Source organism: Charadrius vociferus, unplaced genomic scaffold (assembly GCF_000708025.1).
Source record: "Charadrius vociferus isolate BGI_N301 unplaced genomic scaffold, ASM70802v2 scaffold228, whole genome shotgun sequence".
NCBI classification, from domain to species: Eukaryota; Metazoa; Chordata; class Aves; order Charadriiformes; family Charadriidae; genus Charadrius; species Charadrius vociferus.
In genome coordinates this window covers 3,658,617-3,680,779 of record NW_009649864.1, presented here as the reverse complement: position 1 = coordinate 3,680,779, position 22,163 = coordinate 3,658,617, and the positions used below count along the sequence as shown (strand labels likewise).

General features: G+C 39.2%; 1 protein-coding gene across 1 annotated transcript in view; it reads left to right on the top strand.

The window, feature by feature from the left end:
• CDC42BPB (CDC42 binding protein kinase beta (DMPK-like)) overlaps positions 1 to 22,163 on the top strand; it is a 77,175-nt gene that overhangs the window by 50,602 nt on the left and 4,410 nt on the right. The window contains exons 19-34 of the mRNA XM_009891092.1: positions 621 to 769; positions 1,398 to 1,492; positions 1,580 to 1,659; positions 4,265 to 4,354; positions 4,797 to 4,871; positions 5,301 to 5,406; positions 7,867 to 8,003; positions 8,586 to 8,725; positions 10,290 to 10,371; positions 13,195 to 13,411; positions 13,817 to 13,879; positions 17,299 to 17,895; positions 20,564 to 20,661; positions 20,773 to 20,857; positions 21,014 to 21,134; positions 21,226 to 21,343. Coding sequence (XP_009889394.1) covers positions 621 to 769; positions 1,398 to 1,492; positions 1,580 to 1,659; positions 4,265 to 4,354; positions 4,797 to 4,871; positions 5,301 to 5,406; positions 7,867 to 8,003; positions 8,586 to 8,725; positions 10,290 to 10,371; positions 13,195 to 13,411; positions 13,817 to 13,879; positions 17,299 to 17,895; positions 20,564 to 20,661; positions 20,773 to 20,857; positions 21,014 to 21,134; positions 21,226 to 21,343 — 2,253 coding nt within the window. The remainder of the gene's footprint in view (positions 1 to 620; positions 770 to 1,397; positions 1,493 to 1,579; positions 1,660 to 4,264; positions 4,355 to 4,796; positions 4,872 to 5,300; positions 5,407 to 7,866; positions 8,004 to 8,585; positions 8,726 to 10,289; positions 10,372 to 13,194; positions 13,412 to 13,816; positions 13,880 to 17,298; positions 17,896 to 20,563; positions 20,662 to 20,772; positions 20,858 to 21,013; positions 21,135 to 21,225; positions 21,344 to 22,163) is intronic.

Sequence of the window (22,163 nt, the reverse complement as noted above, 5' to 3'; positions counted from 1 at the left end):
AGTTCATGTGTGACTAGAGAGGTATCCATTAAGGAATATCAAAAATGTAGTCCACACTGAAAAATGCCTGGAAAAGCTCGGTGGTAGTAGGGCAGAATTGCATGGTGTATGCAGCAGTATAGCGTATGCTACTTAGCAAGCGTAAGAATTGTTTACGCAAACGTTCTAGGTATCCTGGGTATCTCAAGACCCAGATTATTCCCTTTTATGATTTTCCTACTCTTAGTATGTTTTACATTAAATATTGACATTTATCTCATGTCTGAAAGTCTGATACGTTGCTGTGCAGGTTTTATACTCTTTTCTAGATTGGTCAATGAAAACTAACCATTTTCAGTGGGTTCACTTAGTTTGAGTTCTGTGCTTCAGTGATCCAGCATTTTGGTTTCAAGCATGTTTTGTTAGTGGTTTAACCAATATAAAAATTGCTCATTCCTTCCATTTTTGTGTAACACAGTCTACATGAGACTATCGACTCATTTCCATGCAGCAGGTATACTGTCCATAACTAATTAAAAGAGCATTCTCTGAACCTGTGTGAAAGCTAATTTATCTCTTTGAACGAGAAGAGAAATTCCTTTAGACGGTTGATATTAATATTCAGTAACTTACTGCAACAGGATCCACTTTGGAAAGTGCGACGCAGTCAGAAGTTGGATATGTCAGCTAGGCTGGAATTACAGTCTGCCCTTGATGCAGAAATCCGTGCCAAACAACTAGTTCAAGAAGAGCTACGGAAAGTTAAAGATGCAAGCATATCTTTTGAAAGGTAATAAGGGCTTTGGTTCCGTTTGGGTTTGGATGTACTCCTCTAAACTGCTGATTAGAATAGTAACAGCTTTCTTAAAATGGCCCCTTGTGCCTGAGATATTGGACTGCCAGAAAGATCCCGTTCTACAGACTACACTTTTCTTACATAGTCAAATGAGAACTATAAAAATTTATTCAAGTAAACATTTCACTGATGTGAATAGCTTGGTGATAAGGTACAGATCTTGGGCACCGGTGGGGGGGGGCGGAAGCATAAGAGCAAATTCAAACCAAATTCAATACATTTTCTTAGACTAACTGGATAGTAGACATATTCTTGGGAATTAAAAGCCAAACTACTATTAGAATAATTTTGCTTGGCAGATATCTGCTATGATAGCAGCAGTCTCAAGTAAAGTTTTCACTATTTAGTCAAGTAGTGAGATGCCTATTCAGGGGAAAAATAAAATTAATCAGCCTTAAGAAAAAAAAAATTGTTTAAAAAAATCATCACCACTCCTCAGGGAAAAAAAAGAAGTTTTTCCAAAACTCTGAGATGTAGGAGCAGAAATGAACAACCCTATGCACTGGTGTTCCTGCCTTTGAGATATTTCAGATTGCATTTTGATCATATTGTATTGCTTTAGTAAATTAAAGGAATCGGAAGCAAAAAATAGGGAACTGTTGGAAGAGATGGAAGGTTTGAAGAAAAAACTGGAAGAAAAATACAGAACAGATTCAGGTAATTAGAGTTACTGTGTTTTAACAGAGTTTTAACACCACCTGCAATGTTGCCATTTAGCTAAGCCTGTTCTGCTTTGGGTTTTAGGTCTCAAACTTCCAGACTTTCAAGATTCCATTTTCGAATATTTCAACACTTCTCCTCTTGCACGTGATCTGACTTTCAGAGTGAGTGATTACATAAAATAACTATAGAAATGCGATAACTGAATTCTAGTTTGATTACATTAAAGTAACACTTGGGCACTATATATGGCACATTTGGATCTGGCGTATTAGCCAAATCAGTGTGACACAGAATTGGATGCGCTGTAGATGTCAGATTGCTTGGTGTAGAGAAGCTGGCACCTTTGGGAAATATTCCCAGAAGTTCACATTAATTATTTCCCATTTTAACTTCTTTGTTTAGGTTAATCTCAAACGTTTGGCTAAATAATATATATTCAGGGGTTTTTTGGAAAGGCTGGCACACCCTGTTACAAATAAGGGATTAAATGCTTTGCAGTAGAAGACGCTGGTTAATACAAGGAAAAGCGTTCATGCAGTTCAAGGAGTGTTTAAACAGATATGTAAAATTGTTGGCTCCAGATCTTAATGGAGTGGTTAGAGTAGAAGGAACTGGGAAGAGAATCAGAGGATCCACAGATGTTGGTGTAATAAGTTTATCATGACACACCCTCTGATCCTTAGAAAACTAATCATACAAATCACAGCTCCAAGTGGGCGTTTCATTTTAAAAGGTTTGTGCACTCCCTGAGGAAGCAGCTGTTAAATGCAACATTGAATCTCATTTCCTTACTTCATGAACTCTTGATCCACGAAGATTTTCTGGGTTGTTTTTTTTTTTGCAAAACATAGTTTAGGATAAAACCAAGAGTTTGAACAGGAAATAATAAACTGATATGTTTATGGAGCCAAGATAAAGGGACTCGGGTTAAAACCTCATAAATCTGGTTAGATTTTATATCTGAAATGTACACTCTCTATATTATTATTTTTTTCCAAATTGTCGCTGTTACTAAAAAGAAAGCTGATGGACGTGCTGTCATATTTGCACATACTTCATGTATGCGCTGTTCCCAGTCATAAAATGTTCACCCTGGCTTTCTTGCTGAAGCAGCAAGATGTGCTATATGGATGAGGTGGAGGGAAGAGAGAGAAACATGATACATGCTACTATCTGAATAATAATTTTTATTTACTGACTTTGATATCTTAAAACATGGCTTTAAAAAGTACCAGATATACTTGAAACAGTACCATGTAGAATATCAAGCCTGTAACTAAAAGACTCCATTCTACAGATCCTGCAATAAATATATAGTCGCTATGGAAATGCAGGTGGAATTTTCTGATGAATTACATTAAAATTGTGGATACTATACTTAATGACTTCCATTAACAATTTTTTCACATGTACTTAAAAGATAGTCCATGGGTTAATTTAGTTTGAATAAATATCATTTGCCTGTATAAAACATTTTATTTAGCTAGCCTACTAGTATTCTCTCTGAAGTTTTCCTGTGGGTGATAAGTGATCATTTTTATCCCTCATATCCGTTACAACAAAGGATTCTGTTTCTTCTTCGTCTACATCTTCTCTGCTAGCCTTTTGGGAAGAAGTAAGTTTTTGCTAGTAGTTTTGTCTCCTTATTTTGTTGTGACTTGTCATAGTAAAAATGGCCTTCTAAAACTAGATGTTTTACTTCCTTAACTTCTCTATAACTTAATCCACTAAATAGAGCTAGTTTAGTTTTCTTTTAATACCTCTTTACAGGCTTACTATTTTATATTTTGACTATCCGTATGGCTAAAGCTGAATCACACTTAGCATTTCTAAATAGTTCATCTTACATAATGGTACAATTTGATCTTAAATGGCCCAGCCCTACCAATCAATTCATAACAGAAAAAATAACAAATATCTGAACATACTTAGTGAGCTAACTGAACTTGAGCCATCTTCCTGTCTAAACTGGCGGGGAAGCGAATGATTCATTACTTGTTGCCTTTAGTGCTAATTACATCATTGATGTGAAGTCTAATCTGATGTTTGTTAATCATGATTTTCATGTTGTCCTCGGAGTACAGTAATACAGTTTCCTACTTCCACACCCAGCTGCTTTAGCTCTGGAATTGTAGCATACTTCCCCCTTGTGCTGGCAATTAGTAGTTGCTAATTTAAGTGTGGAATTAATAGAAGGCTTGTAATGGATGCTAGTCTTAAATTTTAGTGAAATATAAGATAATGTGATTAAGTAGATGTGATTCTTTTCATGACAGAGGCCAATCATTTTAAACAATTTTTAAAAAGTTTGTTTAGTGCTACTTTAAGAATTTTTAGTGTGGCAGAATTGCTGGCTGCTGTGTGCTGGGAAAATCCTAGTGTAGTAAGCTACCATGAGAAATAAGCTATTTTATGGATGATTGCCAGGCTTCTCAAACATCATTCCATACCTGCATGCAAGAGATTAGACACAGCCTTGCGGGGAGAAGGCGGCTGTTACGGCATTTGTGCTGCCAACTATGAGGTTTTGCATTTCAGTACTTCCAGCTTTACAGCCTTTCCATCAGGTGGCAGAGTTCATTTTGAAGAAAGATTTTTTTTTTATTATTATTATTAATTATTTTTTTCCCAGAGTGGAAAGTTGTTAGATGTATGTATACTGCATATAGAAATCAGCATTGTTTTTTGTTTCCATTATGTTGAGGTGCGAACAGTTTGTTCAGATCTGTGGTATCTAATGTAACATGTTTGCTGTCACTTTTGCAGACCAGTTCTATTAGTGAGCAGGAAACGCAGGGTCCAAAGTCAGAAGTTTCACCATCTACTTCAGTTGTAACTGCAGAGCAACAACAAGAAGTAAGAGAGCTGTTATTTTACCCTGAAGAGTAATTCACTAGAAAGTCTCTCTGTCTTGTTCATGATAAATACATATTGCAGCACTCATTATGAGGAAGCGGGATTGAATGTTGCTTATTTGCAATGTGTCAGTGTTAATTGTACCTGTTTTGAGGACAGTTGCAAATGAAACCTTTTTGCTGGCTCTGTGTATGTTGATGTACCTCATTTTCATATGTTTTCTGTATTGCTACTTGTTTGTTAGTGTGCAGGCTTTCCTGTGAGTGCTTTAAAATGTAATCTGTTTCTATTAAATCAGAATGGCGATGTTTATGACAATTAAATTTTGGATAATTTTCAAAAAAGAAAAAAATAAATTGGAAAACAATAAGCTTTACCACCCCAATCTTGAAACAAATTCTTGAAGCCTTATTTTGCTCAATTACAGTTTTTTGTGATTCAGGAACCAATTCGGCTTCAGAGGATGCCTGCTGCTCCTTCCCCCACCATTCAATCCATTTCTCTAGCTGTACCAAAGGTAGGGGGACTGTGCTAACCTTATTCTAAAGAACAAAGGAAAAAATATCATTTATAAGTTAGCCCTCCATGTTTGTTCTTGTCCTGTTTGAGTTTGTCGTGTGTGTGTGTGTTAGGTCTGTGTTTTTAATCAAATGTTTCTAAATGCAAGTTGATGGGTTTTGATTTGTCAAAAGGGATGACAAAAAGTAGTTGCTTGTAGGTGTGGGTTTGAGTGTCTTATGCAGTTGGAAATAAAACTGTTACTGTTGTCTTGCAGCACCTTTTACAAGCTGCAGTTACTTAAAAGAAGCCCAAGTTTCATAACGTACGCTCTGATGTACTGGAGGGTGGTGAAGGGAGATGCTTGCATTACATAAGTACAGAAAGTGAAAAGTTGTTTGTTTGTGTTTTTTGTTTTTTTTTTTTTTTTCCTGAACGTATCTTTCAGCCTAAAGCTCACCAGCTCAATATCAAGTCATTCACAAGCCCTACTCAGTGTAGTCATTGCACCTCTCTTATGGTGGGATTAGTTCGACAAGGTTATGCCTGTGACGGTGAGTCAGTTAAACTTTTTATATTTCAGCAAGTCCCTGAAAAAATTATCCCAAAACACTGATTTATTTTAAGGCAACTGTTTCTTTGGGGAGGGAATAAAAGAGAGGGGTGGCTGCCACTGAATGGTTCGTTCTTTTGCATCATCATCAGTCAAAGAATTAATATAAGCCCTAATGGTTCCCTTTCATATTACTAATTAATTCTGCTACCATTAGTGCAGTTGTAATGTGAATTGGGGGGGGGAGGCGGGGAATGCATGACTGTTTTCTGTTTCTGTAGTGAAGCAGACTACGGGAAGGCTCTGGTAGGATGAATCTGAGTCTGTCTATTTTGTGCTATCCTGATCATAAACCCCCCTTTGTTGGGAGGACCATTTGCTAGGCTTTTTGGCCTGTAGCCTGTCTTGCTGTCCATTGGTTTTTATTTTAAATGCTTTCTCTGATGCACTTGTCAATATTGAGTTCCAAGTTTGAGTATATGGAGGTATTTTTATTTGAAAATACTTACGTGTATCTTGATTAGACACATGAACTCAGTAAGTAGCCCACAAATCTGTTGAAGACGCTGCAGTATAAATAACCTTATTGTATTTCTCTGTCTAGCTTAGTTCTTGCTAGTGACACTCTCCACTGACACCTTCAGTATCATATTCAGATTGCCTCATCTGCCCTTCAGGGCTTTTTTCCTGGCAGATTTTCTGGTGGCAGTTTTTCCCCAGGAGTACCTATTGCTCTGCCAGCACTTGCCCTGGGGCTGTCTTCTGTGTCCTGTTGCTGACAGTTCTGAACTCTTTATTTTGCATCTCTTCCTGCAAGTTTGAAACGGTCTTTTTCTCTTAGCGTAGCTATCAACTTCACTCTTTTTTTTTTTGTGTGTGTATTTTGATTGAGCTCTGCATCATTAGTTTTCTAGTTTGCCTCTTCTATTCCAGATCTTGAAAGCTACAGAAAAAAATAGAATCACATTGACATAAGAACAGAGATGACACCAGTAGAACAAAACTTTGCCATTTTCCACTCCCAGTCACTTGCCTTTTCCTAGTTCCTCCTCTTTTTAATGCTGGAGGCTACAGCAAAATACAGCTCCATTTCCAGAGGCCTGTGGAACTGGCTCTATCCTGTGGATTTTCCCTATTCTGCTACCGGTGTGCCTTGATATGCACAAACCCAAATAGTTGTTGCCTCCTGAAAGAGCTGAATTTGTTAATCTGGTCTTGGGGAGCACCTACAGCACTTTGCATGCATGACTTTTTGGTAACCCCTGTCCTCCTGGGAGCAGCTGAAAGAACAAGCCAGGCAGCCTGCTCTGGGCTGCCCTCTTTCCTGGCGGTTCCCTCAGGCATCCTGAGGAGGAGGTTTGTAGCCCGGTCTGTGGCTCTAGCAGAAGCAGGCTGTTTCCAGGTCTTCTGGAATCCTTTGGCCCTTCGTAATTACAGGACTAGATGTGCACAAGGTATCTGCCAGATGCCCACTTCTGAGAATATGGTTAGGAGGAAGCACAGGATGGAGCCCAGTGCCGTGCCACTCTCCCGCTGCCTTCCCAAGCCTGCTGGTAGCAACAGGGAAGCTGGGACGGACCAGGCAAAATCTCTGTGGAAGCATCTGGCCCATAAACGGTGGGTCAGATGCCTCGATATAACATGTTAATTTATTCCACAGAATCTGTAGTCTGTCTTATGTGAAGTGGCATGTAGTCTGAGTTTTTTCTGTGTAGTGCTTCTGTGTGAAGGGCTGTATAGACAAGAGACCTAGAGACTTCTGTCCCTTGCCGGTGTGGCACGAAGTGGTACAAAGCAGTGTAAATGGTAAGAAAGGATTCAATGATTAGTGTAGATGTTTGCCCCTTATTTGAACTCTGAGATAGATAGAGATATATATATGCCCCTTTCACCACACAGTGTTTCAGTCCTTGTCCTGTGGTTTTTACTTTATTATGCTTTCAAGTCCATTGCCTGTGTTTAATAGCTTAACCCTTTCTGGGTTTTTTTTTGGTCAGTTTAGTTTTACTTTGGCTTTGCAGTATTCTTGCATACTTGGATCAAATTAAACACCTACTATATTTATCTTTTCTCCTATCACTGCCTCGTGATTTTTGATATTCCTCCTTTATTAATATTTTTTCTCTTCTGTGACTGGGTTAGTTGCTGCTTAACACCAGTGAGGCTGACCAACTCCTTTTCCTTTTGGAAAATGCTTTCATAAATTGCATTGAAATGTGGACTTAGTTCCTGTCCTTTATGGAAGTAATAGGCTTAAAAGAGAAAATGAAAGCACTTTGGAGAGTCTCATACAATATCTAGGTGTGTTCACTCCTTTAGCGTAGTGGGCTACTGCAATACTTGACTGCCAGTTTCAGTGTGGTTAATTAATTTGCTGAGCGTTAAGGGTAGACTACGTTAATCTCCTGTTATGATTGACTCATACACGCATTTCACTGTGAATTTTCTCTTTTGTACTTAGTGTGTTCATTTGCATGCCATGTTTCCTGCAAGGATAGCGCACCTCAGGTCTGCCCCATACCCCCTGAGCAAGCCAAAAGGCCTCTTGGAGTAGATGTGCAAAGAGGAATAGGAACCGCCTATAAAGGTTATGTCAAGGTAATAGTCTTTTGTTCTTGGACAAGAGAAGAAAGCTAAACTTCACTTGCAGCTATGCAGCTTGGAACCTCTAAGTATGTTTAAACAGATCTCCTAAATTGTGCTAAAGCCTTAAGGCTTTGTGTGCCATCTGTGTAACTTATTTAACCTTCATTGCTTTAGATGTGGGAGAAACGGTTGGTTTTACTACAAGAGCTAAAGGTTAGTAGATTAGTAGCTACAGTGTTCGTAAGCAGCAGGGGGGCCGGAACCAAGCGTGCTTTAAGGAAGAATTTCTGTCGTTGATGTAAGCATAATGTAAACGGTAAACTGTCCTGCCTTTTTGGCATTTGTGGAACACACAAGCCCCATTGTTTGTCCTAATACTACCTAATATATTTATTAAACTGTAACAGGGAATGGTTGAACTTAAGGGAGGAAAAATGATTGCTTGATTACTTGACATTTTTCACTCCATTTTGAAGGGCAAGTAGAACGTGTTCTAATTCCGTTGATCTAAGTATAAGCTTTTCTAAATGTCCCTGCTTTCTATGTCTACTACATGTGCTTACATTTAATAAGCAATCAGTTATTTATACGCAGGTCCCAAAGCCTACAGGAGTTAAGAAAGGGTGGCAGAGGGCTTATGCAGTTGTCTGTGACTGTAAACTGTTCTTATATGATGTGCCTGAAGGAAAATCCACCCAGCCTGGAGTTGTTGCAAGTCAAGTCTTGGATCTCAGGTTTGTATTATTATGACAGAGTAGAAATCCTCTGTATTTTTTTCTTAACAAGAATACTTATTTATAGTACACAAGAAACTTTAAGATAATGAAAGCTCTGGTCTCAGACGACCTGTGTGTTCTGTATGTAGACTGCAGATAAATTTAGGCTGAATGAGTTGGCTCAACAAGTCATTTAAGTGACTTTATAGTCACACTACAATCACTAGTGTTTACAGTATTAACATGCTTCTTCCTAGAATTTCATAGGCACGCATGCAAAGCAAATAGATTTTGGTAGATTGTTTTTTCCCCTGCACTCTGTCCTCAGCATTGAGTCACAGTTCATCCCATAGCCAGTAGTTTCAAGAACGTCAGAAAAACTGAAGTAGTCCTCAGAAAAGCACCAACTAATTTACAGTGCAAGTAGCTCTGACCCTGCCTTCTCACAGGAGTCATTTTCTCATAATGAACCATTTGAACCACTGAACACTGTCTACAAAAGATCTGAAGCTTTACATTGATCAGTGTAACCAAGAAGTTTTATTATTTCAATTTATGGGAATATCAAAAAAGCATTATACCTTTTAATGTTACGGCACCTTCTGTCTCTGTTAAATATAAAGTTTGCAGTCACAAGCACCTTGATTTATATTTTTTCCAGACAGTAGTACTGTGGGGTTGCACCAGTACTGCTGTTCAGTTCTCACATTTATTGTCTGAGAACCGTCAGTGTCAGCTCTCTCTGACATGCTGGCAGCGGGAGCAGAAGCATGGAAGTATTGCAAATAACAGCGTCGACATCAGTCCATTGCTTGAAGCAACTCAGCCAGATATTATACCAACTGTCCCATGCTTTATCTGCTTATTGTATCTGCCTCTTTGAGTCTGTCTTCTGAGGATTCTTAGATGTTTTAATAGACGTTAACCACCACGGCTATGAATTCTAGCATGGGCAAGTTTCAGGCATTAGTGTCATCTTTACACTAAAATTGGCAATTATGGTGATGAACGTGGTCAAATTCAGTTTAAAAAGGCTTGTGTAGACAAGCCCTCTGGGGTGGAGCACTCTAAAATGCAGAAGTTGTTCTGATGTCTGTTTATTTTACTGTAATAGAGAATAAAATCTAGCTGTTTTGAAAACCCTTATTTGAATCCCACAAACTATAATTATGTTGCCAAGAGCTTTTTATGTGATTTTTCTTTTTTTCCAAAGGCCCCTCTCTTGGTACACATTGAGGTATGAATTATTCATTTCTAATGTGTCTGCTGGGCTGGAAGAGCAATATTCTTGCTGCTAATTGTAGAATAGGTGTGGTTGGTAAACCAAGACTACACAAAGCCACCCCACTTAACTTCAGGTGGACTGAGTTACACGTACTGAGTGCTGTAGAAACATAATTAAAGCTTGTGAGTTGTTTGGATCAAGGATGGTTAGAGCATATCAAAGCAGTGATGGCAGTTGTGACCTCTGTGCGGTATTAGGAGATTGCAGCCTATTGAAACAGTTGTGATATCAATTAGATTTTGTTGAATAATGTTAGTGTGTGCGTGTATGTGATTCTTTTGCTCTCTTTCTTACTAGAGATGAAGATTTTTGTGTGAGCTCTGTCCTAGCATCGGATGTAATACATGCAACTCGTAAAGACATCCCTTGTATATTCCGGGTAAGGCCTCCAATTTACTCTTAAAAGAAAATACAAGTTAAATACCAATGTTTTGTTTTGATAGAAAAGTACATTATCTATCTTTAATGTTTATTAAGTTATGCAGAACTATAAGGATTTACAAGGGGTGCTGAAATGTGTAGAAGAACAGTATGATACTCCTCTTACAACTGAATTGTAAAGAGCAAAGTTCTCCTTCTTTTGCTGCTTCCTTGTATATGAAATTTGACTTTTTTATTTTCTTGATCATCAGTTCAGTGTATTTTTGTCTTCCATTGGTATTACCAGATCCTGTTTTTTCTTTCTTAGCTTTGGAGAACTCTTGCTTTAGGAACTGATGCTCTAACAGTGTAGGCTGAAGCTGGGTTGCGCTCACTGATTCTAGATTGCTATTTATTGTCTTGTATAACAAAACACATTTGAAATTTCAGTTTCCTTAACTTCATATTTAAGTATAGTATGCAAAATTTAAACTATGATAAAATAATTAGCTTAGTTATAATCCTCTTTGATATATGTTCTGAATGCTGCATTTAGTTTTTAACAGCAGGAACTTCTTTCCTAGGTTTTATGTGAATTATATTTAATCTGGAATTTTAAAATATAGAGAAGAGTACGTTAGTAGCCAATATCTGTATTTTTTCCGCATTTGACTGAGTGTAAGATGCCACCTTCAAAAGACTGAGGAGTGGTGGTACTTCAAATGGAAAACAATAGCTGAAGTCTGGTTTGGTTTTGTTTTCGACTTTAGAAATATTATCCATTATGCCTCCATCCATCTTTAAAAGATTAATGCTTAGTTACAGTTTAGACATGAACAAAGCTTGATGCAGAATAGTAAGAACTATGAGGAACTGCAGACTACTCAGTTCTTTTCATGCTGCTTTTCACTTTCATCTTACTTCTGGAGTTCACTTTGACATCCTTTGACATCCTCTTGTCCCAAGTTTACTTTCAGATATATTTTATCTTTAAGATGAATGTTATTGCTTAATTCACTCTTTCAGGAAGTGTATGTTGCATGACCACATCGTGCATCTTTTTAGTGATTTTTTTTTTTTTTTTTTTTAAATCAAGGCATATTGGCTAAAGGTGTGTTATTCCATGTACGAATATTTACAGCCTTCAGTTTTGCACTTTTTGGTGCTTTTTTTTCTGTTTAATTATTGTTATTCTAAAAGTCTGTTGTGAGGGCTGATGCTGCCTGGTGGCTTGTTCATCTGTGACTGAAAGCATAGTTCCCATGACCTCATAAACCCTTCAATCTCTTCATACAGGACACAAAAACTAATATTAAGAATTACTAAGTGTATACTTTAGGCAACAGAAAGTTCCTGGATAGTTTTTTCTATTCAGAATACATTCTGCTTTGAGATCTATAGGATGATTTACCTGACAATTAAGTGAAGCCATATTGATTTTCTTCTTACGTGTGACATGGGAGAATGCAGTACTTCAGTCTCAAAACACTGCTTTCACTGAATCACAGAATGGTAGGGGTTGGAAGGGACCTTTGGAGATCATCTTGTCCAACCCCCCTGCCAGAGCATGTTCACCTAGAGCAGGTTGGACAGGAATGCATCCAGGTGGGTTTTGAATATCTCCAGCGGAGACTCCACAGGCTCTCTGGGCAGCCTGTGCCAGTGCTCTGCCACCCTCAAAGTAAAGAATTTCTTCTGCCACCCTCAAAGTAAAGTATTTCTTCATGTTGAGATGGAATTTCCTCTGTTCCAGTTTGTGCCCATTGCCCCTTCTCCTGTCGCTGGGCACCACTGATAAGAGCCTGGCCCCATCCTCTTGACACCCACCCATTAGCTATTTATAAGCATTGATGAGATCCCCCCTCAGTCATCCTTTCTCCAGGCTAAACAGACCCAGGTCTCTCAGCCTTTCCTCATAAAAGAGGTGCTTCATTCCCTTGATCATCTGTGCATCCCTCTGCTGGACTCTCTCCAGTAGTTCCCTGTCTTGGGCTGGGGAGCCCAGAACTGGACACAGTACTCCAGATGTGGCCCCACCAGGGCAGAGTAGAGGGGGAAGATAACCTCCCTCGACCTGCTGGCCACGCTCTTTATAATGGACCCCAGGATACCATTGGCCTTCTTGGCCACAAGGGCACGTTGCTGGCTCATGGTCAACTTGTCCATCAGGACTCCCAGGTCCCTCTTAGCAGAGCTGCTCTCCAGCAGGTCAGCCCCTAACCTGTACTGGTGCATGGGATTTTCCTCCCTAGGTGCAGGACCCTACACTGGCCCTTGTTGAACTTCATTAGGTTCCTCTCTGCCCAACTCTCCAGCCTGTCCACATCTCTTTCCTCCAGTGCTTTTAATGCAGATATGATGTGCTCTCGGACAAACATTTTGAAAAGTAGCAAAATCAAAATCTAGAACTGATCATAGCAATGCTATTGGGTTTAAATGTGTCTGACTCAGAAAGCATGTATGTAATTTCCAATAAGTTATTAAAAGATGGTCGGGGGAGGGATCAGGACAAATTATGGCATGCCACTGAAATTCCAGTTCAGAGCAGGAAGGAGCCGTTTACTGCCTTGTAGGAAAGGAATGTAGAGTTCCTTGCCCGTATTTTAGGATTCAGAATGATTAAGCAAGATTGGGTATTTTTAAACAAAACCGCTGAGGCTTGTGCATTTTTTCAAAGCACTGTGGCCATATTAGCTGTCTGCTGTGTTGCATACCCCACAGGTACATCATCGCATTGTTATGAAAAAGCGTGTTTTACTTTCGCAGTTCTGTGAAGTATATCGTACTGACAAAAAGGGCTTTTATTACTTTTATTAATTTCACTTTCTCTGTCTGTTAAAAGGTGACAGCTTCTCTCTTAGGTTTGCCTTCCAAGTCTTGTTCTCTACTGATCCTGACAGAAAATGAGAATGAGAAGAGAAAGTGGGTTGGAATCCTAGAAGGGTTGCAGTCTATCCTGCACAAAAACAGACTGAAAAACCAGGTTGTGCATATTCCTCAAGAAGCCTATGACAGTACACTGCCTCTTATTAAAGCAAGTTTAGCTGCTGCTATTGTAGGTATGTTTGTTTAAACTTTCATAAGTCAGAGAGAGTTGTTGGAGCTTTTAGATGGGCTTCTGTAATGAGAGCACTGACACCTTGAAATAAATTCCTCAGCTGAATTCCTTTATAGGAATTTAATAATGGGGGGAAGATGCTAATCTTGTATTGATATTCAAATTTCTTCATCCACTCAGAGCAAATAGTACTGCTTAGTTGTGTAACAGGTTGTTTCAGCAATACGGTATGTATCTTGTATAGCATGCTTTTGACAGGCTGCATCAACTTAAGCAAAATTGATTTGCTGTTGAAAATCTGTTTGTCTAGAATTTTTTCCAGCTGTTCGAAGCAAACAGTGTGTTTTAAAGATAAGATTAAGTATAGCTGAATTAATAGCCTTTTTCTTTATCCTTTGTGGTTCAGATCGAGATAGAATAGCGATTGGTTCAGAAGAAGGACTGTATGTGATAGAGGTGACCCGTGACGGTAAGTTAGGCTATAATGCATGCAGTAATTAAATACGAAATACGAGCTCCATAACTTCTAGTGCTGTTAGAATATAGGTTACACAACAGCCCTTCATGTAAAGTAAGTATTAAGCACTCAGTTAATTGATGAGAAGGAAAAGTGAGTATGAGATATAAAAACTAATTCAGTCATTATCATTACATTCAGTTGACTGGCTGAAATTAAAGGCATGGGTTACTGGGCATATTCTGACACATTCTCACCTTAACTGTGTTCCCACAGTAGGAAGCAAAATGCTTCAGCACACAGAGCACGCACAGCACACGTAGCAGCCGTTGATGCACAGTGAATAATTATCAGGCACTTACTAAATAGAACTTGAATTGAGTGAGGAAAAACTTGACATGGGAACAGGCTTGCTCCAACCTGCACCGTCAGAGGACTTAAACTGCCATGATACTGCCATGAACATGATGATCACTGTCCGTTTCTTCCAGAAATTTGACAACCAGTCATACTCTGTGTCAGCCCAGTGATGGCCAAAGCAAATGCCTTGCTTGCCCCTTTTCATTGTCTCTTTATTTCTCTGACCCCATGCTTCCTCCTAAACCTGCTTTTTCCTTTCTGTTCTTAATACACTCTGCCCTCCACTTTGGGAAAAGCGGGATCAGGTTAGCCTCTTCTTTCTGAAGACTTACTGTGTCCATTCCAGAAATTCGCACAGAGCGTGCTCCAGGTACCACAGCAAAGCGTATGCTCCGCAAGCACTGGGCAGCACAGGCGTATCCCTCTGTCATTGAATTATTATCAATTAGCTAGGGCCTAAGGGAAGCGTTTTTCCCTTTGAGCTGATGTACTGAGCACAAATACAAATAACAATAGGAGACATGCCTTGGTATGGTGGGGGAAGTGTGGAGGCCGAAAGGATTACTAGCTCAGGAGCATGGGGATTGTTTGGGGCCAATGCATACAAAATGCAATTTTAAACATGGAAAAGCAAAGAGCAAAGCTGGTTAATTTTGCCGTCTGCTTCGAAAATAAAATACTCTTATTTTGAACAAACAAATGAACAAAAAAACGAAACACCTAGTTGAGTTAAACTGAATTTATAGAATTAATATATTTCTAAGAAGCAGTGCAGATTTAAAATACAATAACTTACTACTATTTGTCCTCTTCCAAGTTACCACAGGAAATATTAGTTATTTCTTTCTCTCTGACTTAAGAGGCGCCAAACATACCTTGTGAAATCCATGTTTTCTTATAACTCCCGAGGCACTCTAGTCTTAGCACTCTAAATCCGTACTTTTTTGTGGTATAAGAGCTAACAGCCTTGTCTGATAGAATTGTTTCTAACAAAATACCTAATGCTTTCTTCATCTGTATTTATAACCTCTGAGCTTATGTTCTTCTGATGTCTTCAACTATCTGGGAGTTGAGGTCACTGATACAGATTTGTAAAATTAAAAGGTGCCTGGGTCCCTTTTCCTACTTTGGAAAAATTACTGGGACCCTCCAGAAATATCCATTTGACTGGTTTTAGTCATTTTCATTCAAATTTCAAAAAATAAATTTTGTCAAGTTCAGACTTGATGGAAGAATTTGAATTTTCCTTTTTCAATGCAGTTTAGTTTGTGGCTATCTGTAATTTGGATTGCAGTCATGCTAAAACTTGAGTTTCAATGTAAAATAAAGCAGTGATTACAGGTTTTCAAAGACTTTCAAAATCAAATGAAGTCAGGGATGTGGTTTTGGGGCAAAAAGCAAAATGTTATTGCTTCCTCTTGCTTAGAATAAGCCATTCCGCAATACCAGGAGAAACTGCTTTATACACAGAGACAGCAGATATTTGAAATTCTTTTTAGCAGTAATAAATGCCATTCCTTTGAGTAAACTTCCAGTGGTCACCATTCTGTAAGTTCTTAAATATAAACATAACTTTGGACACAAGTAATTCCAGAGATTCCAGTACAGCTTCTTGCATACAAGCAAATCATACATTTAATTTGAAAGGTCATTTCATAAAGGAATGATTATCTGCATCACCGTGTCATATGTAAATGTGAAAATGAATTATCAATTTTGGTTTTAAGTTAAAAGATGTTTTGCAGGAGTTTTCTATGGCCAGTGTGTTAATAGCATTTTTATAAATTGTAATCTTTTTCATTTTATGGCAGTTGTAATTTTCAGTGTTAATTAACTGCCAGCTGCTTATATCAAAGGCCTTTGGTCAGAATATCACTTAGTTTTTGACAAATAAACTAAACTGTAAGCTAGTGTTGGAGCTAGGGGAAAAAAAGAAATCTTTTCTCTGTGGCAAAGTTCCAGCGGCTGGTTGTTTCATAGAACAGTTCTTCAGACACATCATCTGTTTGTGCAACTGGGGGGACACCACAAAAGCACTTGGGTTTGTGAGCTAAACAATGAAGTCTTCTCATAAGCTTACAAAATTTGGTAACTTGGCTAGGCTGCTCAACTGTTACTGAAAAATACATATAATTTCCAGTTAATATTTCTTTTCTTATTTTCATTCGCAAATATTTTGAACGCGTTCAGCTAACAGAAAAATGAAAGTGATATTTTAATACAATTGGCTTATGCATTTTATATATTATGTTTCCTGGTTTGGAATTGCCTAGTCTCTTGTATTTGTACCCCATCACTGCTTTCTTAAAAGTGCCAATATAGACACAATCCCAAAAGCAGAACACATTGTACCTAGCCTGATTAACTGCCTCTATCTTAACCCAGCTTTAAAAAAAACCCTTTGAAATAGTGAAGACTCCCCTTCCATAGGTGACCTAACCAGTCTTTACCATGAGAAGGCTTTTGTTGGTGCCCATCCTAAATATCTCCTCACGCAGCTTAAGCGCATTCCCATTTACGCCAGCACACACAGCATTTTTTGCTTTTCTCTATAGGTATTTAACAGCCACTTACTGTATGGCTTTTGTATTTGGCTGAGACATTTGCCCACAGTACAGCATTTTGTATCCTCAGGTATCAGCATTAAATGCTTTATATTTCTTCTCTGTGTTCTGCTAATTTGGTCTTCCTGTGTAATTTACTGAAGATGCTGATGTTTTTCCTGAAGAAAAAACAGTTTCAGAAGATACAGCATTTTACAGTGTATAGTTAGTACAGATACTATTATCTGAAATTTTTTCTCCATTTGCCCTAGATGTTAAGCAGCCTTTTACTGCAAAGTGTTGCTGAAGCGAGACTTTATATCCATAGTGAGAATTACAGGAATGCTTTATTTCATTGTTTGTTCTGAGAATTAATAACGGAGCGTTGAACATGTGTAATAAGTGCTCTTTCTTATCTGGTATGTGTCTGTGTTTAGATTCGTTTTCAGACATCAGTATGTAACACTGCAGCGTTTCCAGGCCCCACGGTTTCCTTGTTTAACTTACGGCAGCTCGTTTCCTTTGCAGTGATAGTCCGAGCTGCTGACTGCAAGAAGGTGTACCAGATAGAGCTTGCTCCCAAAGAGAAGATTATCATCCTCATCTGCGGTCGGAATCATCACGTTCACCTTTACCCCTGGGCCTCTCTGGATGGGTCGGAAGGAAACTTTGACATTAAGCTTGCAGAAACTAAAGGCTGCCAACTGATTACAACTGGAACACTAAAGAAGAGTTCTTCGACTTGTTTGTTTGTGGCTGTCAAACGACAGGTTTTTTGCTATGAAATTCACAGAACTAAACCTTTCCACAAAAAATTCAGTGAAATTCAGGCTCCAGGAACTGTACAGTGGATGACAGTGTTCAAGGACAAGCTCTGTGTTGGCTACCAGTCTGGGTTCTCTCTGTTGACCATCCAGGGAGATGGACAATCTATAAACCTGGTAAATCCTAATGACCCCTCGCTTATCTTCCTCTCACAGCAGTCTTTTGATGCCCTTTGTGCTGTGGAGCTCAGTAATGAGGAATACCTGCTTTGCTTCAGCCATATGGGAGTATACGTCGATTCGCAAGGTCGAAGGTCACGCATGCAGGAACTAATGTGGCCTGCAACTCCTGTTGCCTGTAGTATGTATATGTTTTTCTGTTGCCATATCCCTGTTGCTGCTTTACTTGTCTAAAAATAATCGGCATTGTATTCTATTTTGCTTTGGTTTGTCTTGCAATATCTACAGTTTAAGTTTTGACGAGTTAACAGGATACATAGTTCTTGCTGATGGTAGTTTTGGACTTGGCGATCTCCTGGGCTGAGATCCTGGACACCGCAAGAAAAGAAGCTCTGTCTTGTTAACAGGACACAGAAGAAAAAGTAATGGAATGGAAAATAATTTTTACGGAGTGTAGTCCTGGATGGAGGACAGTGTAAGACTACTGGTCTGTGAAATTCTGTAAAGATTTTTGCTCCCCTAGAGAGTGTAAATGTTGGTTGTCTGTAGGATGTCTTCTGTGACCTGTACTCCAAGTACAATAGAAAGCTGAAGATGAAACGTAACTGCGACTCTAAGGGTTTGTAAAGATAACAAAATAAGAGGTAAAAATATTGCTTTTGGCAGAACTGGTGCAATTTTTCTCCTATTGGTTTTATTTTTAGGGGGAGAATTTTCAAAAATAATATAGGCAGGTGGAGGGTAATTTTTCAAGCGCTCTGCTCTTTTCGGGCACGTTGGTTTATCAGCTAGTTAGGACAGAAGCACATGTGGAGCGCTTTTCAGTATTCAGTAGTCAAAGGCAGTTCATGGTAAAACCAGGATTTCTATTTGGAGCTCAAACAGCAATTAAAATGTTTTGAGTGATTGAAAGCAAGAGATAGCTTTTTGTTTAAATAGTACACCAGGCAGTTAGGTGCTCATTGGTTTGATCATGCCAGCCCCTAACAGCAGTTTGTTTAATTTTAATTGTCTTGAAGTGGAATTGTTTGCTTGCTTTACTCTGACCTAGTTCTGTACAGAAGTCTGAAACGAAGGCCCAAGGAAACAATGTGGTTGCAAATTTACTTTAAAGTGCCATTAGCCAAAGCTAATGTTTCCTTTTCCTTTATCAGCTTTACAGTTTTTTGCATTTCAGCAAACTAGACACGATAGTTAATTGTTTTGTGTGTTATTATTAGAAGCTGTTCTTACTGTAAACTATTTTATAACATTCTTGTATGTGCAGTCCTGAGTGGCGTTGGCCTAGGACCATTTTTGTAGGAAGAGCAACTTTGTCCACTGCCAAAGGAAACTGGATTACTTTCCTTTACATTAGCCTTGGCCTCCCTCCTCAGTCCTGGTGTCTGTCACTGGTAATGGTGGCGTTTTTTAACCGTCCCATCAGGAGATCGTCAAAGTGGAAATAGTTCTCCCCCGGTTGCAGTTACTGCTGTGGTAAAGGACCACGTTGCAGGAAAGTTTTAGGGTATGATGGAGCACTTGCCTCTAGGGCATTCGGTCCCCTCCTGCTAGGAGAGGCCGAGGTGTGCGCTAACGCAGTCAGCTCTGTTCTCTCGGGTGGCCCGTCTAGGTTGCAGTTAAACCAGCGTAATGTGCCGGTTCTGTGCTGAGTCAGCATAGGTGTTGTGGGGCTGCTTAGCTTGAGTACGGCGCAGTGCAAAGACTTGGAGCCAGCAGGTCTCGAAGCCGTAGTGTGGGCAAGCCCAGTACAGACACTGACATGTCTCTCTGGGAACCAGTTGAGATCTGATCAAGCTCGTCAACTCTTACTGGTAAGTGCTGGCCTTGGCTACCAGCTGGCCAGGCAGAAGCAGGTGGTATTTCTGTCTGATGTTCACTGGTCTCCCTTGATGTGGACATCCAAGTCAACCATGACCCTATATAATAAATACTGAACCATAAGTCACTTCTGGGATACATATTCATGATAGCTGTCCAGGCTCTCTGTGAACAAGTTTACAAAATAGCACCATAACCATTACTTCAATTCTTCTAAGATTCTGTAATGTATTTGGTGTCCTACTGGCTTATCTTCCTTTTGTTTATTGAAGCAGCTCTTTTCTCTATTAAATCCCATAAATTTTTAGTAAGTGCTCTTACATAAGGACACAGTCTTTACACGAGCAAAAGCATGTTGATATGAAGCTCTAGGGATCTCTGCTTTTCATTTTACCTAAAATAAACTTGTTTGTGGATACCCTTTATGCTTTAAAAAAAAAAAAAAAAAAAAATTCAGAAGAGAAAATTGGTTGTGGGCTGTAAGCATTGTGACACTTTTTCTGTTAACCTGATGAAAGTGACCCCTACGTGAATATCTAAAGCTAGATGATTGTTAGCAAAAGAGGAAGGAACTTGAGAACAGATCCGTATCATGACTTTATGACCCACCTCACAGATGGTGGCCCTCTCTTTTTCCCTGCACACAGCAGATGTATAGTTAGTTTGCTGCTTCCGAAATGAAGTAATCTGCATCTGTAGAAAAGCTAGCTGCTGAGTTCCTACCAAGTAGCAAATTTGTATGCATCTGAAAACTTCAGATGCCGTTTTGCAATTTCATGAAGTCATAATTTGAAGTTTAAAAATACAGAAGGGGTCAAATTTATATCTTTCCTTGATGCCAACAGTTGTCGTTAGCAAATCTGTTATCACAAAAATATCTATTTGAAAGTGGGGCTGGGAAAAAGTGTTTTAAAGTGTATCTTGCACATAGCGGACAACTTGTAACTATTGAAATGTGCTCAAATATATGTCAGTTCTGGACTACTTGAAACCACATTAGGATTTTCTGCTTGTTTTTAATTACGCAGGTTGCAATTCTTCATACGTAACAGTGTATAGCGAGTATGGTGTTGATGTATTTGATGTTAACACAATGGAGTGGGTCCAGACTATTGGTCTGCGAAGGGTGAGTAATTTTCTTTGAATATAGAACTTAATTGGGTTAATTCCAAATGAGATGTTTCTTCACAGCGTGTGCTAGGCTTGAGTTAATTCTCTGCCTCCTTGCACAAAACAGATCAGACCATTAAACATGGACGGCACACTGAATCTCCTTAACTGCGAGCCACCAAGACTAATATATTTCAAGAACAAGCTTGCAGGTGAGTACTGACTGAGCACGGGGCGAAATGGGAAAATGACACGAAGCTAACTGGGTGATTTTAAGCAATGTTACCTTTGCATGAGATGAAACTTGTATTGGATGCATCTGGGTCAACGTGTACCTGTGTATGTGAAATTGCATTGTGATATTACAGCAGGAGCTGTCCTCAGTGTACCAGAAACATCTGACAACAGCAAGAAGCAAATGCTTCGAACTAGGAGCAAAAGAAGATTTGTGTTTAAGGTTCCTGAGGAAGAGCGATTACAACAAAGGCGGTAAGAATTTAGTCGTGGTACGTAACTTAAAACACATGATGACATGCAGAGACTGGGAGTGCTGATAGTAAAAATCACTCTGTTCTTCTAGGGAAATGCTTAGAGACCCTGAGCTAAGGTCGAAGATGATTTCTAACCCAACGAATTTCAACCACGTGGCTCATATGGGACCAGGAGATGGAATGCAGGTTCTCATGGACCTCCCACTGGTAAAATACATTTAAAAGGGAGGGAGGTGTATGTACATTTGTTCTTGCTCAAAAAACTGTGAAGATGAGCTGTATGGGGTTCAAGTATTATCTCTGTACCAAAATCTTCTTTTAATCATTTTGAGAAAGGTGAACCTTCCTGATGTGCAATGCTTCTAAATCCTGTGTGAGGAAGTACTGTTAGCTGACTTATGAATGAGACACTGAAAGAAATAGATATCACTGCCAGGAGCTTGTTAGTAGTTTTGTAAATAATCAGTCTCTCCTCCTTCCTTTTTCTTGTTTGTCGTCTTAAAATAACAGAAAGAGTTTCCTTCCCCCTCATCCTCTTGACAATCTGCTCTGATATCACTCCAACAGGCTTTGAGCACGTCTGTCACATGAACCCTATCTCTGCTGAAATCTTTCTCCAGAGTGACCTTTCCTCACTGCCAGGCTCCCCTCTGCTTTCTTCCTCTTCCTGTCCCTCCTCTGCTTCCCTAGCAAGGGTAGGAGTAGCTACAAACTGGTAGGAACTGGAACGCTGTGCTTGTGGCGCTTTGCCAGTTATAGAGCAAAAACAAGCCGGGGGGAAACTAATGCTGTGGAGGTACCTAAAATGCATGTAAGCTTGTAAGCTGCAGTGCTTTGGGGCATTATTTTGATTTTGGATTTGACAAATAACGGCATTTTGTGAGATATTTTAGTGGTAAATCCATGAGAGGAAGGTGCAAAGGTATGCTTTTATGTTCTGTACCTTCCATTTTATAGCTGCTAGTCAGGCTTCCTCTTGTCCTCCTCAGCTAACCCCAACGAGGGTAATGCATTTGTCCTTTCAGCA